The 16,922-nt window shown below is 44.4% G+C and overlaps 1 protein-coding gene across 4 annotated transcripts in view; it reads right to left on the bottom strand.

The window, feature by feature from the left end:
* Positions 1–16,922, bottom strand: part of PLXNA4 (plexin A4) — a 445,185-nt gene that overhangs the window by 144,893 nt on the left and 283,370 nt on the right. For all 4 annotated transcript variants that reach the window (XM_090134078.1, XM_090134077.1, XM_090134080.1 and 1 more), the window contains one exon: positions 11,156–11,256. In XM_090134078.1, the coding sequence (XP_089990204.1) occupies positions 11,156–11,256 (101 nt within the window). The remainder of the gene's footprint in view (positions 1–11,155; positions 11,257–16,922) is intronic.

Raw genomic sequence — 16,922 nt, 5'->3', positions numbered from 1 at the left:
CTCCAGCTCACTCCAATCAATACGAAATTAAGTGTAACACTGAATAGTGGGACTGATATGTTCCTGAACAGCTCAAGAGGAAGCTGAATGATATTTTGTCAATTGGCCATAAGAACTTATGCTTATGGGTCTCCTCTCCTTACGTTCTTGCCACCCCATGCAGATCTTCCATCAGCTGAAGCTGGAAGGGGCCATTTTTTTTTTTTTGCCTCTGATCCTTGAAAGCAGAGAGGGGAACTGTGAGCAAACACTCACTGACGCCCTAACAATACCAATATGGATTAAGCCCCTAATGTTCAGAAAATCACGTTTATATCTAAGTATATCCCAGCCCCTACCCAGAAAGGCTGCAGCATTCAGATACTTGAAAAGAAATTTTATGAGTCAACAGACTTAAGATGGAAAAATCATTTCACTTTCTGGGTTTCTTATAGTCTGAAAGTTAGTTGCAAGCTTGTTTTCAGGATTAGAAAGTCAGCTGCAGGTTTATTTTCAGGACTGGGTGAAAAAGAGGAGGGGATCAGACCGATTCACTCTGGTCCATGGTTTGCAGTTTCTCCCTGAGAACAGCATGGAGCTAAAGGTCTTGGCAGCACTCCCAACATCATCCTCCTACCATTATTAACTGGCTGGCTCCTCAGGGGCTCTGGGTGGAAGCGGGCCAGGGAAGCCTGCAAGAAGTTGGGAAAAGCCACCTCTAGCCCAGCCGCATCTTAGTGGTGGCTCCAACAGAGATGCTGTGCTCTGATAGTGCCTTATCAGGCCAGCCAATGCTTGAAGTGAGCAGGAGCAGACAAAAGAGGAAAGCGTCGTCTGAACTGAAATCCTGCCCCTTTGCCCTGCACTAAATAAGCCAGTGCTCATTTAGCAATGCTGGCTGGTTAAAACATCCCTTCCCAGCAGGCATTGGAGGCAGGACGTGTCTGGCAACCTGTCCCCAGCTCACAGGGTGTCAAAGGAAAGGACAGCTCATGGGGGCTCCTCTCACTGCTGCCACTGAGAAAATCTGCAAACAAAACTCACACCTCTTCCTGGTGAAGGTCTCGGTCTCTTTTGAGGGTCTAAGGTGAAGAAAACACTGAAGTTCAGCTCGACTGATTATAAAATCACCAGGGAGTGATATGGAAAGGGCAGGACACAGAGCAGCGTGCCCTAAGAATGCTTAAGAACCTGTTATCAGGACAGGACAGAAGTACAAACTACTTAAACCTCCTTCTGCAACAAATTGTAAAATGTCTGGTTTTCCTGTGATCATCTCCTCACCTTGTTCCTGAGCCATCAGAGTGGGAACTCACTGACACGAGCAAGAGGCTAAAGACTCATTTCACCTGGTTCCTTTCTCCATCATCCTGCAGGCAAACATCTGAATCACCTGGTTTTTTTTTTCTCATTCCTGCTATAGAGGTGCACAGGGAGAGGAGAGAGGATGCTGCTGCAATGCAACAGGGGTAAGCCACCCCTACAGAACCCATCCCCAGGGGAGCAAATCCTCAGGAGTCAGGACCCAGCTGCTGCCATGCACTGCCATACCTGCTGCATGGTTTGGTGCACAGCATGGCTTTGGGATTTGCATTCCACTGCCTTTTACAAGAGGGGAGTGAAGATCTAAGCAATATCCTGCCATTTTCTGCTCTTCTCCAACTCTGTGCCATGCTTCCTAAACCTAGGAATGAAGCAGGACTGAAGAGAGGAGAGAAACAGCCACATAACAAACACCCTCAGCCCCCAAACCCACTCAGCATCAGCACTGAGCTAACAAGGGAGAAGCCTTCCAGGCATGAGTGAGCTAGATTGAGATAATTTTCATAAGGTGTCTCAATTAAAATGTAGATCTGCTCTTGTGCCTGGGGCAGAGGGGCAGGAGGCCCTGGGAATGAGATATGGGAGGGAAAAGCAGAACACAGGGGGTTTTGCTCCATTCCTCTCTGTCCTGTCTGCCTTAACCCTTCTGGTGCCACCTCTGCTCTAAGAGCCATAGAAGGACATGGGGTGATTTGGTTATGTTCAGCGCATTGAGCTTCTGGCCATGCCTGCTCTTCTCCTTCTGTTTTAATTAAATGAACTCCAAATTTACTCAGCCACTGGTGAGATGAAATTAATCCAGTCATGCTTTATAGCCAGTACTGTCTGGGAGCCTTCCATCACCACGTCTTGCTTCCTGTAGGACTTTGGTGATCTGTATTCATAGTCCAAAATGCTCTAATGTTTTGGACCTCAGCCTCCTAGAAAGGAGAGAAGAGCTGCTGTTCCTCTCTTACAGAGAAGTGGCTAAGCCACATGGAAATTAAGGATGGGAGTCACTATAAATTAGACATTTTAAAATGCAATTTCCCAAAAACTAGTAGGAGAAACCAGCACTCCCAGGAGGCTGCTCCCCCACTACCAATAAACACCTCTGAGTTACAGTGGCGTTTATTAGGTTAGAAGAAGTCCTCTTGCTCAAGAATCAGAATTTCTCTGATAAGAAAGCTAGCTATAAGCATCCTTCTAATCTAACTTGTCCAAAATCATGCAAAATCTTTTACAGTCCATATGTCTTCAGTGTGAATTGAAGATGAATGAGAAGAAAACATGTTTTCTTTGTATCACCTGGTTTCTTACATCCCAGCATTTCAGCCAACTCAGTTTAACTCTGGCTCCAGGGTTTATTAAGACTTAAAATGATAAGACTGTTAAGACTTCTCATTATCTCTGAAAGAAATTACTGTGGTCTAATCTATCAGTCATTGGAATGGAAGGCAAGAAATGTTGTTCTATCTCCACTCATGACCTGCCACTGATCTGTCACACAACCCAAGTCATGTCACCGTGTTTTTGTTTTCCTGCTCTTCTGAGTGGCTGATCTGTGCTTTTGAGCCCTGCAGAGAACTGTAGCACGGTGTCACATACAACTATGGGAAGGATTGGCATGGTCCATTGGCAAGATTTGAGTGTTGTGTTATACATCAGAGAGGGACTTCTACATTACCCCCATAAGGTCAAAGATCAGGCTGTTGTCTGGCTTCCGTAATTCATGGTAGGTGGACATAGAATTAGAACACCTGTGTCTGCTTTTGTTGATGGTCTCCAATTTTGATATTATACTGTTCAAAAGGGGAAGTGTGAGATGGAAAGAGGGGGGATGGAAGAAAAGATATTCAGGAAAAGAAGATGATGACTTGCTCAGTTCCACTCAGTAAATTAAAAAAATGCATATATTGCTGGGAGAAGGAAAAAGAGACTATGTTCATAGCAAAGCAATGAAGATCTCCCTACTAAAACAAAAGACCCAACAGCAGAAGGAGATAATTAGCTTCAACCTCTGGAGCTTCTGAAACCTCTATCTCCAGGACCATGGTGCAGAAGCCAACTGGCAAAGGATCAGCTTCTACATCTCTGCTTGGGTGAATGAGTGCAATAGGAAGAATTAGGGGCTGACGATGTGCATGTTGACAGGAAACAGGGAATATTTTACAGAATCACAGAATCATAGGAGTTGGAAGGGACCTCTGGGGATCACCATGTCCAACCCCCCTGCTGAAGAAATCAGACCCAGGTTTTGATCACATTCAAAGAACATGAGGAGAGAGCATTCTGTGCTGATGTTTGGCTCCATTTTGCCGCTCACACATTGGAGTTCAATGTCACTGAGAGGTCCTCAGGACTTCGAGTACCTTCCACTTGATTTCTAGAACATATCTTGTCTGATGTTTGGTCTGATTTTTGGGTGGTCCCGTGTGGAGCAGGAGCTGGACATGGTGATTCTTATGGGTCCCTTTCAACTTGGGATATTTTATGATTCTATGATTCTAGGATATGAAAACTTTCATACAGCTTTCCCCTGTCCCTGCTCCCTCCCTAGCTCTTACTCTAGCTGTGTGCTGTGAGACGTATGGCTTCAGCTTGCACTGGTGTGCTGTATATCAGAGGAAGGCTGGTGCTGAGATAATGAGGATGTATCCCCTGTCAAGGATTCTGCACACAGGAGATCCTCTAGAAGGAGCTCTCCAGGTACCACTGAGTACCATTCTAATTTTCTTATTGTTTGCTCTGGCATGAGACTTTCCTCCTAGCCTGTGACAGACTGTGCAGCCATGTTTCACTTCAGAGGAGAAGAAACACAAGAGATCTTTCTATGCAAAGGCCAAATTTTCTGCAGCACTAAACCTGAGCATCTAATATTTCTGTGGTGGAGACAAACCCCAAGTAGGACACCTAACACACAAGGCTTCATCAGCAGAAATCTTCTGCTGGAACCCGTTGCACAAACTAATTATCTTCCCATCCCTCCCTACTGCCCTCTAGCAAAATAAGCTAATCAAGGAAGAAGGTTGTTAACAAAACACATTTACCACACGCCTGCGTCTTACAGTCCACAGTGCCCAATGCTGTCTCTGAATTGCTTGAGGCAAGCACATCCACCAAGATAATCAGTCTGTGAAGGGCACAACTCTGTCCTGCACTGCTAGGTAGACCAGGACAACAAAAGTGCTCCCAAAAAGGACAGGATGGCATCTAGGGAATGGCAGGATGTCTGCTCTTCTGGATAGAGGGATGGAAGGAGATACAGATAGGTCAGCTCTCCAGTATTGGTGATCACTTGTTATGCTCAGAGGTACAGGGATGATTCAGAGTCATTTGTTTAATGTCATCACCCATCTGTAGTAAAATGGGATTCCCAGGATGCTCTGTTTCACTCGGAGCTTTATTGCAATCAACAGGCATGCTCCCCATCCCAAGAATTTCCTCTTGCAGGAACTAAGAGCCCTGATCTCATTTCAAAAGGCCATTGGAGAGCTGTCACACTTGGGGCTATTTCGTCTGTACTAAAGGAGAGGCAATGCCCAGGTGTGAAATGATGGGTACTTTAGCTATACCTCAGCAGACAGATTAAAGATTATCTAGGCTCGATGCAGAATGCTTAATGGGCCACTGTCACTGCACAGAGCCCCCCTGCTGTGTGCTTCCCTCTGTGCACAGGCTGAAACGCCGTCTCCAGTTTCGATAACTACCTGAGAAGAAGTGGGAATCACTCTGTGCCAAGGCCAATTGCGGGAAGATGACTCCATTTCCCCTTGCTATCAGATGGAGAGGCTCACGGGCCATGTGCAGTGCTGTCTGCATGCCAGCTGTGACTGGAGAGGAGTCAAACCAAGCAGAGTATGGAGATAATGTACGTCGGCAGCTGGTTCGTTCCTGCTCTTCCCACCAGTGAGCAACATCAACGGCTGCACCGCTGCTAACACTGCTGATTGGAGACTATGAAACAAAATGAAAGATTCCAGATTTCTTGCTATTATTTTTTCCACTTATTCTTTTTCCCCATCACATACTAACAGCACATACCTGGCACTCTCCTGTTCCAGAGATCACAGAACATCCAAAGTTGGATCACAGAACATCCATAAAGATCATTGAATCCAACTTCTAAATGATAGATGTCCCCAGATATCTCAGACACACAGGGATGCCAAACATTTGCAACAGCTCTAAGGTTCCCTACGATCTGGAAAATCAGCCCAGCTGGTTACAAGTTGCCAAGGCAATGCAGGATTTAAATTGGAAATCATTTGCTCTTCATGTGCTTAGGCCACAATTGACAACTGACCTTTGATTCCCAGAACTGGCCTATGTCAAAATGATGTTGAAACAGGAAAGGAGGCAGAAATCTTTTGCTATATAGAAAAGGTCCCAGCCACAGGAGGAAGCCAAGAGTTCCTCATCATGCCAGGTAAATGCAAAGCACTTAAAACTGCCTTTCAGTTGGCACTCCGTTTTGCAACTTAGGACAAAACAGTAGAATAGGAGATTATGGCTCAGATCCTGGTTTCTTACAGTGGAAGCTGAGCACCTATAAGATCACAAGGTCCTGCAGGAATCAGTAGATTACACTTTCATCGCTATTGTTTAGAGCACAGGACGGAGTGCAATATTCCAGCCTCCTGCCCTGCTGGATCCCAGTGCCCTTCTGTAGCAATTAGGAAATATTCCTTCCCCTGCAAAAGTGAAGGGAAAGACTGGAAAGGAAAAGAAAGGAGGTGAAAGGGCAAAAAGAAACAATCTCACCCTGAAAGTCAGTTACAGTCAAGCAAGAAAAAGACCCTTCAAAAAAGGTCTTATTGCAGCATCTGTAGGCGGCTTAGGTTACCTGAGCCTCTCTAGTGATTCAGAAGACTTTGACCAAGAAAGTTAAAGCCAGGGACGATCAATGAGCCTCTGCAAGCAGCATCGCATCGGGTTACCAGCTGAGACGAGACAGTAGGAACTGCACTTCGTAATGTTTTTTTTTCCCTGGTCAGGCAATGAATCTGAGGAGGGATTACAAACCTCGCTTCTCCTCCACACTAATCTCTCAGTCTCTAGAAAACCAGTTTTTCGAGTGTTATTTTCTTCCATATCATGTTAGGAATGAGCATGGTAATTTTTGCGTACATCACCTTTCAGCTACAAGGTATCTGAGAAAGAGCAGGAGAGAAGGGCACAGAGGGCATAGAACTCAGATACCATTGTAGATTTCTATTGCCAGATGACAGCATAAAGCCCTTCCAAACAGGGCTTATCTTTTGTGGGAGAAACCAAAAAACCCTCATTTGGCTTCTCCAGTGTTTCAAAAACATCACCACCTCTGCTACAGTTATGTAGTTAATATGTAGTCAGATCAGTCTAATAAATGTTGTTGGAGTCAGCCAACCTAGAATCCACCAAAGGCATCCAGGAAGGTGATTGGTATAATCCACATATCAGAACCCTCTGGTATCACTTCATTCATGAGGTGAGGATGACTGCAGGGAACCATGCCATCCTAATCCCACAGTTCGGAAGTAGAGGAATCTCCTGCCACCCATTCTTCAGCTGGGGTACAATTGGGGTACAAAGCCAATGGAGACAGCTCGGTTCCCTAACTGAGGTTTCTGGGTGCCAAAAGGACACACAAAGGAGAGCAGAGGAGTGTGGATAACAGAGCCAAACCCCAGATCTGCTCTCTCCTGCAATAAAAATCCAGAATAAGAATGACTGAAGTATTATTCTCCAATTTCTAAATGTATAGTCCTCTTCTAAAATGACTTCAAAAATATTTCTTATTAAAAAACTTAAATTGGAAAAAAAAAAAAAAAAGTTGTGAAATAGCACAAATCCTCCCTGAATTTGGGATCATTTTTCTGTATGTTTGCAGTTAATAATCAGCTGGCCAAGGAGTCCCCTTAACAGCAAGGGCAAATCCCAGAGCAGAAGGAGGCTGGTGCCTGGGGGCAACATCCTCCCTTAAGGACAGCTTGTGCACGGTCCTTGATTCTCTATCCCAAAATTAGAGGATGAAATGAGACAGCATGACCAAAATTTAGAAGGGGCAATTAAAAGGACAGAGCCTGGGAGGGTCCCTTCTTCACCCAGCAAGGCCAGTGCTTTCTGCCTTTATAAAGCATTCTCTCTCCCTGCAGGGCTGCTGCTGCCTTTTTGTCTCAAATATCCATTTTTTGGGGCAGCTAGGGTGTTAAGTATGACACAGAGACTTCCCATAGGGCTGAAACTTGTGTGGTGACCATGAACATGTGGAATAGCACTTGTTCATGTCTGCTCTGGTGCTGGTGGTAGATCATGACCATATAATAATGTTGGCTCCATCAGCTGCAGAAGGCTTTGTCCCATCTTGGGGGCTAAGATCCTCCCCACTCTCAGCCCCTGTGTGATGGGGGAAGGAGTCAGAGGAGGGTGGTTGTTTGGATGCAGATGGAGACTCACAAGTGCTTGAATATCGAATGGAGTCTTTGGACACCCAGTTAAGACCAGAGGATGCTGCAGTTCATTTCAGGCTTAGGGAAGACTGTCCTGCTCTTGTCCCTCTCTGCAGCCCACTCTTCAGGCTGGTGACATTGCTGTGACCTTGTGACCAGGCACCACGTGCCTCCATGCCAGCTATTAGCTTTTCAGCCTTGTTCCTCAACTACCTTCCCCTCCCTCCAGCTCCCACCTTGGCCCCTCACCCTCCCCTGGAGACTCATGCAGCAACTGAGTGCCACATTTTCAATTTACACCAACTAAATGATTCATTGCCGCCTAAAGAGTCCTGAACAGAGACCAGGAGGGGAGCTGAGCTATAACAGGGAAAGAGGGGGGGATGACAAGATTGAGACTAAAGATACTGAGATGAAAAGCTCCGGTGACCTGCTCTATATTAGCTCTCCTCTTCTCAAGGCAGAAGCCAATCAATGCCCCCCTCCTCTCTCCTGCAGCCGTCTGTGGGTCTGTCTGTCTCCTTCTCTCTCAGTGGACTCGAGTTTCTAAGTGTAAGGTTAGGACGGCAGAGCCGAGGAAATCGATTCCTGAGCCCTGGCACGCAGCCCTTTGCACAGATAGCACAGCTCTACCATGAGATGCTGGGTGCAGACCTGTCCCCAGGTGTTCCCAGACCTCTTATGCATTTGGAAATGGGGGATTTGGGGAAAAGGTTCTGCATCAGCCCTTAAAGTGTGAATCCCAAAGTATGAGTGATCCATAAGGAAAAAATAGAAGGATAGATGTTGTGTTCATCTTACAGTTTTCTGTCATTTCCCAGCCCACCAGTGTTTCTCCTGATGGTTTATACTGGAGGGGAAATAAGTGTGAAATGGATGGCCTTGCCTAGAGGAGATCTGATTTCCAGTCCCATTCTGTCCCAGGTCTTGGACAGCCTATTTGCCTCCTGCAGCCCTTCCCAAAAGCAGTTCCCACATCAGTAGAACTAGATTCAGCCAAGCCCCAAAATTCCTCTTAGGAGGAAAAAGAGAAGGGTCAGCACACATGAGGGGAAATATTAAAGCAGACTTACCCAGAAATCCTTGATCACAATTTGCTGACCAAGCATCACATATGAGGAAAAGTCTGTTAATGAATCTTAAGGGGTTTTGATGTGCAAAAATAAGAGCTGTTAATGGCCTCGGTGTTATGGCACTGTTACGATGAATGTCCTGCACAGCTAAACATTGCTGAATGGGATGCAGATGGATTCTCTGCTCTTAGGGATATCCAGAAGGATTAAAAAAAAACTTAGGCCCAGACAGGCACACAAGACTGAACTGAAAACCCCTGCCATACCTGAGCTGGAAATAGGATTTCTTGTCTGCAAGGGAAAAAAGAGGGAAGGAAAAGACAGGAATGGGGCTGAAACATTTGCTTTCCAATTGCTTCAGAAAAATCCACAGGGATCTCAATGACCTTGCCACTGTTTTACAAATAAAGAAGCAGAGGTTAAGTGTGACCAAATAGAAGAGGACTTGAGGACCTTGCTGTCACCCAGATCTGGGTGACTTTGGGGACAAATTTCTGCTTGAAGGACTGAGTTTGCATGAGGATTTCTTGTCCTAGTCCAGTCAAGGCTGCCATTCTCACTTATCACCAGCCACAACATTTCTGCCACTCTTTCACAATGAGTTGCTGGGCAATCTGTAGTTGTCTCTGCCCCTTTTCTCTCCTTGTGGGAATTTACTGTTGGGTGCATTGATTGCTTGTTGCCACTGACCCTGGATGGTAGGAGATGAAATATCTAGCATTGATTGTTACAGTACAATCAATGGCCAAATTCATGCTTGCATACAGTCTGTACTGCCCTTCTGTTAGCAACACGTAATGCTCCACAGGATGGATGCAAGATATGAAATGGAAACATATTATGGAGCTATATACCAGTTGAAAATATCCTCAGGTCAGCAGCACTGAGATTGAAGGTTGAAGGGCTTCATAACTATAAGATCACAGTCCAGGATTAGTTTGCCAAGGATCCCTTGAAATTATCCCAAAACCAGAGATAAGTTTGGAGCTGGGTCACCTAGGAATTATCTTAAATTAAGCAGACTGCCACTGTTTTGACTGAGGGTCATAGAAGACAAAGAGCATCCGCAGAAGGTTGGGATATGGTACAAGTTTGTTCCTTTTTTGTCTGCTTCAAAAAGGAGAGGTAGAGAAAAGGATCTTTCCAACTGGATCACTGTTTCCACAGGTAGAGTTTGCAGTGCAAGAGGAAAAGTTGTGAGGTAAACTCAGAGGAAAAGACACACTGCAATAGCAGAGACCATCAGAATAACCATCCATCGCTGCCAAGGATGCTGAGACTTGGAGTGACAGCACCCTGCAGAGCAGTGCTCAGCTGGAGACATTTGGTTAGACAGATCCAATGCACTTTCCAGCCACTGTCTCTGCTAAGAGGTTCTTGGCAAATGAGACCACTCTGCCACTCATAGCCAGGAGCTCAGCCAACCTGACACCTCCTCCTGCATGGCTTTGGCAGAGGGCTCTCTGCAAGAGGAGATCACTGGCACTGGCTGCAGAGAGGGAACTTCAAGATCAATAACATCATTAAGAAAGTCTACAGAAACTAAAGCCAATTAGTTAATTTTCCTATCCTGAGGACACTTGGATCCACTGCTCCTTGTGAGGCACTGCAGAGGGCAGCACTGCAGAATACTGTAACAGTGAGATGAGGTCTCTTCTTGGCCTGTTGCAGAGAAGCCCAAGGATGTGGATACAGACAACTCTGCTCAACATCATGGCTTGATGATGGCCAAATGAGCAAGGCCAGCATAGCTGAGATGACCCACAGAAGACAAATGCTCAACTTCAGGATTAACATCAATCCACAGTGAGGTTGGAAGCTTTACTGTCTCTTTGAAATCTAACTTGGATCAGATCCTTGAGTGTTCTCAGAAAACTGATTCCTATCTAAAAGCACTGGAGATTATGACAAATGTGAAAGAGAAGAGGTTCAGCCCCATACTGGAAAGTTGCAGGTGCTGAGCTAAGTTCCAGTCTGGCTGTTAGCTAGGGCCTAACTGCCATAATATGGAAACAAGAAAGTATTTGTCACACAGAGAGAAGCAGTTGGAGGGTTTGATTCAACACACATCAGAGTGGATGGGTATTTTCCTGTGCAGTCAGCACACTATGAATGTGGCAACTGAAGAGATCTGATCGGTCTCTACTGACCTTTCTCTTCCATTTTCAGCTAAAAAATGTTTCTTGATTAAGCAAAGACTCCCCCATCAAATCCCACAGTCCCAGCTGAAGTTGCCTGGGTGACATCTAAGTTCATCTGGCTAAGCCAGGGACCAAGACAGCTCTTTACAGCTGCTACCATGGTTGGAGAGGGAGACTGGCTGGGCACAAAGGAGGGCTGGGATGGTGACAAACACCAGCAGGTACTTACGTGTTGTGAAGCACGCACCACCCACAGTGAGGGTCTCCTGAGCCCAAGCACTCGCTGCAGGTCTCGTATTGGCTGCAGGATTCCACAGGCACCCGGGTGAGCTGCAGGAGGAAAGGGGACAGATTATCAGGATTTTCATAGGACACTGCAATCGCCTTAATGACTTGGCAGAAGTGCCACCCTTCCTCTCCTTTTCCCCTGGTGCTTATCATCTGAAAGGACATCTCTGCTGAGTTTAGCAGGGCTAAGACAGATGCAGGAATATGGCTGCAGATTACTCTAGAGTTCAACATGGTGTAAATCCTCTTCAGATCAGCACCTCTGTGATCATGATCTCTCAGCATCATAGAATCATACAGTCATTAACATTGGAAAAGACCTCTAGGATCACCTAATCCAACCATCCACCTACCACCAATATTGCCCACTAAACCAAGTTCCTCAGCACCACATCTCCACATTTCCTGAACATCTCCAGGGATGGTGATTCAACTACCTCACTGGGAAGCCTGCTTCAGTGCCTGGCCACTCCTTTGGAGAAGTTTTTCCTGACATCCAGACCTCTTTACATGGTCTCTCACTTTTCAACTTACATGCACATTTTCATGGGGATTCAGCAAATCAGGCAGCCTGGGTGCAAACTGTGGTGACATTTCACCTCGGGGAAATTAAACGTGTTAATTTCTGTGGTAGTGAACCTGGATCTCCATGCTTTCCTGTACTGTGGTTACAAATCACACCTCTTTCCTTCTCCTTATGAAATCTGAGGTCTCATGATGCCTTTGTCTCTTTCCTATGGCCTCATGCATCTCCACTGCTCCCAAGAGAGTGCTAGGTTCACACCACAACAGTCAGTTGCACCAGTCATAGAATCAGAAAATCCTGAGTCGGAAGGATAATGATCACTGAATCAAACTCCTGTCAGGCCTGATGCACCCTGGGGTAATGTTGGCCCTTTTGGCTGCCAGGGCACATTGCTGGCACACACTGTACAGAATCCCCACATCCCTTTCCTCAGGGCTGCTCTTCAGTCTGGACACATACCCAAGGTTGCCCCATCCCAGAGAGGTTTCTCCCAGCACCCAGGGGTTACCAGCCTGGGTAGTGACAGAGCTTGCCATTACCCTGACTTTGCAGCTCAGAAGGTATCAGTTTGACCTAAAACACCCACACACACTGCCAAAATAAGGCATTTTACTATATTCTTTCATCCTTCCTTCCTTCAGGCAGAGATTTCAAAGACAGAAGGGACTGTCTAGCTGACCTCCCGTTTAATGGACCACAGGCTTTTGATTCCTATTAGGTTTCCCAAACCCCTTACTTCTTTTGAAACCAAACATACACTTTGGGCTCAGTGACCTGATAGTCTCTTTTCCATTGAGTAAGCTTCAGAGAGCTTCCATAATACACAGTCAATTGCCAGTGCCTTCACCCTGGCTCATGTCATCAGGGAGAGTTTATTCCTTCAGATGATACAGTGTGATATTATACTGACGAAACACCACTGAGAACTGTCAAATGTAAACTGCAGAACAGCGACTCGTGACAGATGACAAGGGAATACACCGAGATCCTAGTGACAATTTTTTACTTGGTGCAACATTCAGGGAATTTGAACTGAAGATTCTTTCTAATTGCATCTGTAAATGGAAGAACACAAAGCTCCGTATATATAGGAGGAAGTTAAGGAAAAAGAAGAAAAAGAGATTCTGAACAAAATTCCAGATATTTATGGAGATCTTTTCTATTTTTGTCAGAAATGGGCTTCCTAACCCCTACACAGACCTCACGTAGTCTATGTGAAAAGGTGAAAATTTATATTTTACCTTTGGCTGTTGGCAGTAGCTTTAGTGAACTTCAGATAGAAATACGAGAGTCTATTTACCATCGCACCACTGCCTGTATCAAGTCACCCAAAGAAATCAACGGTGGCTGCTTAAAGCTTTTAAGGACAAAGGGTGAATGTCAAGTAAAACCCGCAGAAATGCCTTTCTCAGATTCAATCCACTGCCAGGCACGTAAGAACATAATCAGAACAGATCGTAGAGCAATGAAAATGGGAAAATCAGAACAGCTTATCAAGTCATTCTAACTTCTGTGAGTATCAAGAAGTTTCAAAGGCAAGATGACTTGGGTTTGGATGCAACAGTTCCACATTCCTTTAGGTGCAGACTTTAGGTCAAGAAGGAATCGCAGTTCATCAAATATACATTTCTATACGCTTGAAGATTTCATCCAATTAGACTTACATTTACCTCAAAAATATATCTTATCTTACAGTTCAACTTTCAAAAAGTCATACAACTTCAATGCGAAGATAACAAGGGGTGGAGACCTTATTATTTGTACGTTGATCTTCACCACCTGTCAGTTCCACCTGGGAAAAATGTACTTATTTTTACTTATATGTAGCTTATATCTAGCTTGAACACATCTGCACTGTGAACATCAGAGTACTTGAAGAAGAGGCAGATAATTCAGCTTTGAAAGACTGCAAATCTGCACTTCCTTAATCCAGATGTAATCAATTGTGCAATCTCCACCTTGTAATTAGAAAGTTGTGAATACAGTTGGTAATGGCTATCCAAACTAACCTTGGTCTAACATATGGTGCTGCACAATTTATCCTCATTAGCTGTAGATAACTTTTTCGGATCTCAGCTTCTGAGCTAGTTTACATCTGCCTTACACAAGCGAGTTTTGGTTATAAAGTTCAAAACATGCACTTTGCTAGAATGTAGTGATGTTGGATTTGAAAGCTGTGAGTCAGAATCCACTTGTGACTATGACATATGAACAAGAATGAAGTCCTAGAGGACAGAAATCTACAATTTCCTTGCAAATTGCTACAAAAAGAGTGGATAAAAAGCTGTCTCTGTAGGTTTTATTGTTATTATTATTTAATTAGCCATCAAAGGATATCCAAGCTCCTCTCAGAGGCAGAAAGCACCTACTGGGAACAGAGATCTTCATCGAAGACAAACTTCTTTGTCTGTGTACTTAGAGTAATTTTCTATAGGATACAGTTAGTGTGTTGTGTGTGCAGGAACACACATTGCTTGTGTCTCTGTCCCAAAGTGCAGTGTGAGCTTACAGCAAGCCCCATCCTTACCCCACGTCTCGGGAAGCCAAAGCAGTAGGTGTCCTATGTCACCATTCACATTGCTGCATGTTATTTTTGCTATATAGTACCTTTTATGAGTTCACCTCAAGTAGCCTTATTGTGAGACTAATTAAAATTGTACCATGCTGGTAAATGTCTTGGGCTGTAAGTGTCGCACCTTCTAATTAATTAAGGAAGAGACTATAAAAAACTAAGAAGCTGCAAGTGAAAGAGAAGCTGCCTAGGGGTCATCAGCTGAAAGGAGAAAGAACATCAAGCAAATAAGGCACATCAGAGGTCTCATTTTCCTTTGGAACATAAACTGTGATTAATTCAGGTCAGCTTTTCAAGTTGAAAGTTTTGAGAACTGACCATGCCCCTTGGGAGCAGTCAGCTTTTTAGGCTTCCCCTAAGATATCTGGAAAAGGAAAGTCCATGCAACCTCTCAATTATGGCTGCCTTGCCATTTTTTGTAAGGATGAAGGGACTGGACAACACTGAATGTTGAAATCTCGACTGCAAACCATAGCATGATTGCTCCTTCCCCCCCATTTTTCATCCTTTGAATGTTTAACAAGCATTTCAAGCTTGTTTCCTACCCTCAGTGGGGATCCCCACATCTGATCTTTCATCAGTGAAACTTTGATTCAGCGTTCTGCAGCAAATATTATCAGGGTCTCAGCAGACAGAGGATTAACAAAAGCAAAGTGTCCTTCATTTTAGAGCTCTATGAGCCAGGTTGGAGACGTGTATTTCTGCAGTGGTCACAGCTTAACTGATATTTTGGCCTCACTTTGCTCGAGCAAAATTTGGATGTGGTAAGAGATTGCTGTTGTTCTAAGTGCTTGTAGCCCATAGTGATGTGGCACATATTCCCATTTTATCCACGAGAGCCACAGCTGCAAGTGAGGTCTCATGCAACTGAAAGAAGCTGTAAGCCTAAGGCATCTGGGCAAGGTCATGCAAGAAGTCCAGGAATAAGCTTATTATTGAATAACAAGTTATTAAGTAAAAACTATTTAGATATTAGTTGCTTTGAAATGTTGAAGAGATTAAGTTAAATCTCCTAAAGATCCCTGTTCACACAGCTGATGGACATCTAGGAGCTGCTCTGCTTCCAAGCCCTTGTCCATAGCACACTGGAGACCATCTAACCTGCCCACTACTCTCAGAATGAGATGTAATCCCAGTGCCTGGGTCAGACAAATGGATGTGACGTCCTTCTCAAGGGCAGCAAGAAAACAGTGAGCACGTCCAGCTGCCTCAGCTGCAGCAGGATTGGAACAAATACTTCACTTCGTCAACACATCCATTCAGAAGTCCCCAAAGAAATCATTCATGTGTTTCTGGCTCCCAAGGACATCTCAAAAAACCTGGCAAACCTGCAGACTGCTGTATAGTTTAGAGCTCACCTGCTATATGTATGACTTAAGGACTTTTTGCACAACACCAGGGTCATCCTCACCTCTGATCCAGCTTAACTGCAGCTTCTGTAGATCCCAGCCTTGCTTTTACTCTCTACTTCTAGTATGAATGAGCTTCAGAAAGTCATTTAAAACAAAGTGATTGAGATTTTGGATCTGATAGACAGTAACAGTTAATCCTGTTAGAAATTTGGCTCTCACTTCTGCCATTATATATTCACAAAAGCTCCTGCTATGTGCTCAGTCATAATTTTCTGGCTTCCATTTTTGACTTTTTTATTTCAATATACATTACTCTTTTTTTTTTTCTTTCTTTTCTTTTTCCCCCCTTAAACTGCCAACATTCTGGTCAAAACATGAATCATTGCTCAATCTCTTCTGTTATAATTGGATGTTAATACAGCAGCAGGATTTATTCAGTCTGATGGACTAAGTTAATTTAAATGTACAAAAAGGCATCTTAAGTAGCCAATTTCCTTCCCAACAGTCAAAAGATACATTTCCAAAACACTGAACAGTGACTCTGTTAAGCTATGCGGGTTCTGTGAATGCTGCTATCTTTCAAGACTCAGCCAGCCCCAAAAAACTGCAGCAAGATTAAGAGAGGAGCTTATTTGATTTCCAAGTCTTGAATTGAGTATTCATGATAATACCATTTATTAAACAGAGCAAGACAAAAAACCACCTAAAAGATCACTGGTGGATCCAGATTCTGCAGCCTTAACAAAGTTACCCGAGATATTTGGCTACACGTGGGGCATCCCAGGATGCCAGTTTTAATATGGACTGAACTGTAGACAAAGGGACCTTGAATTTTTCTGTTTTGGTCAAACTCTTGCACCTCTGACTGCAAACTCAGCAAAAAGCAGAAACACAAAAGAAAAGACCAGGGAAGCATGTCTTAGACTGGCAAGAAATAGGAGATGTGTTCATGTATATGACTGTGAAGCTGGTGGGAGAGGAAAAAGATGCTCCTGTGGGGACAGAGGCGAGGCTCTGAGTTTGATTCCAGCCTGTCACACTAGCATGATGAGTAAATAACTTGCAGTCCCTCTGGGGACATGGAATGTCATTTCTCATCAGACACTCACAAGCTCTTTGTCTTCATTGTAACACTCTTCCCAGTAAATCCATGCTTACACACTTGGAAAACTGGAGGCTTTAATTAAGGAGAGTTAATTGGGAGCAGCAGTAGCTGTCAAGGACAAATGACACAATAATTAAACTGGGGGTCAATGTC

The sequence above is a fragment of the Phasianus colchicus genome, chromosome 1 (assembly GCF_987193195.1).
Source record: "Phasianus colchicus chromosome 1, bPhaCol1.hap1.1, whole genome shotgun sequence".
NCBI lineage: Eukaryota > Metazoa > Chordata > Aves > Galliformes > Phasianidae > Phasianus > Phasianus colchicus.
Note: the sequence above shows the minus strand (reverse complement) of the source record. Positions and strands in the feature narration are given on the sequence as shown.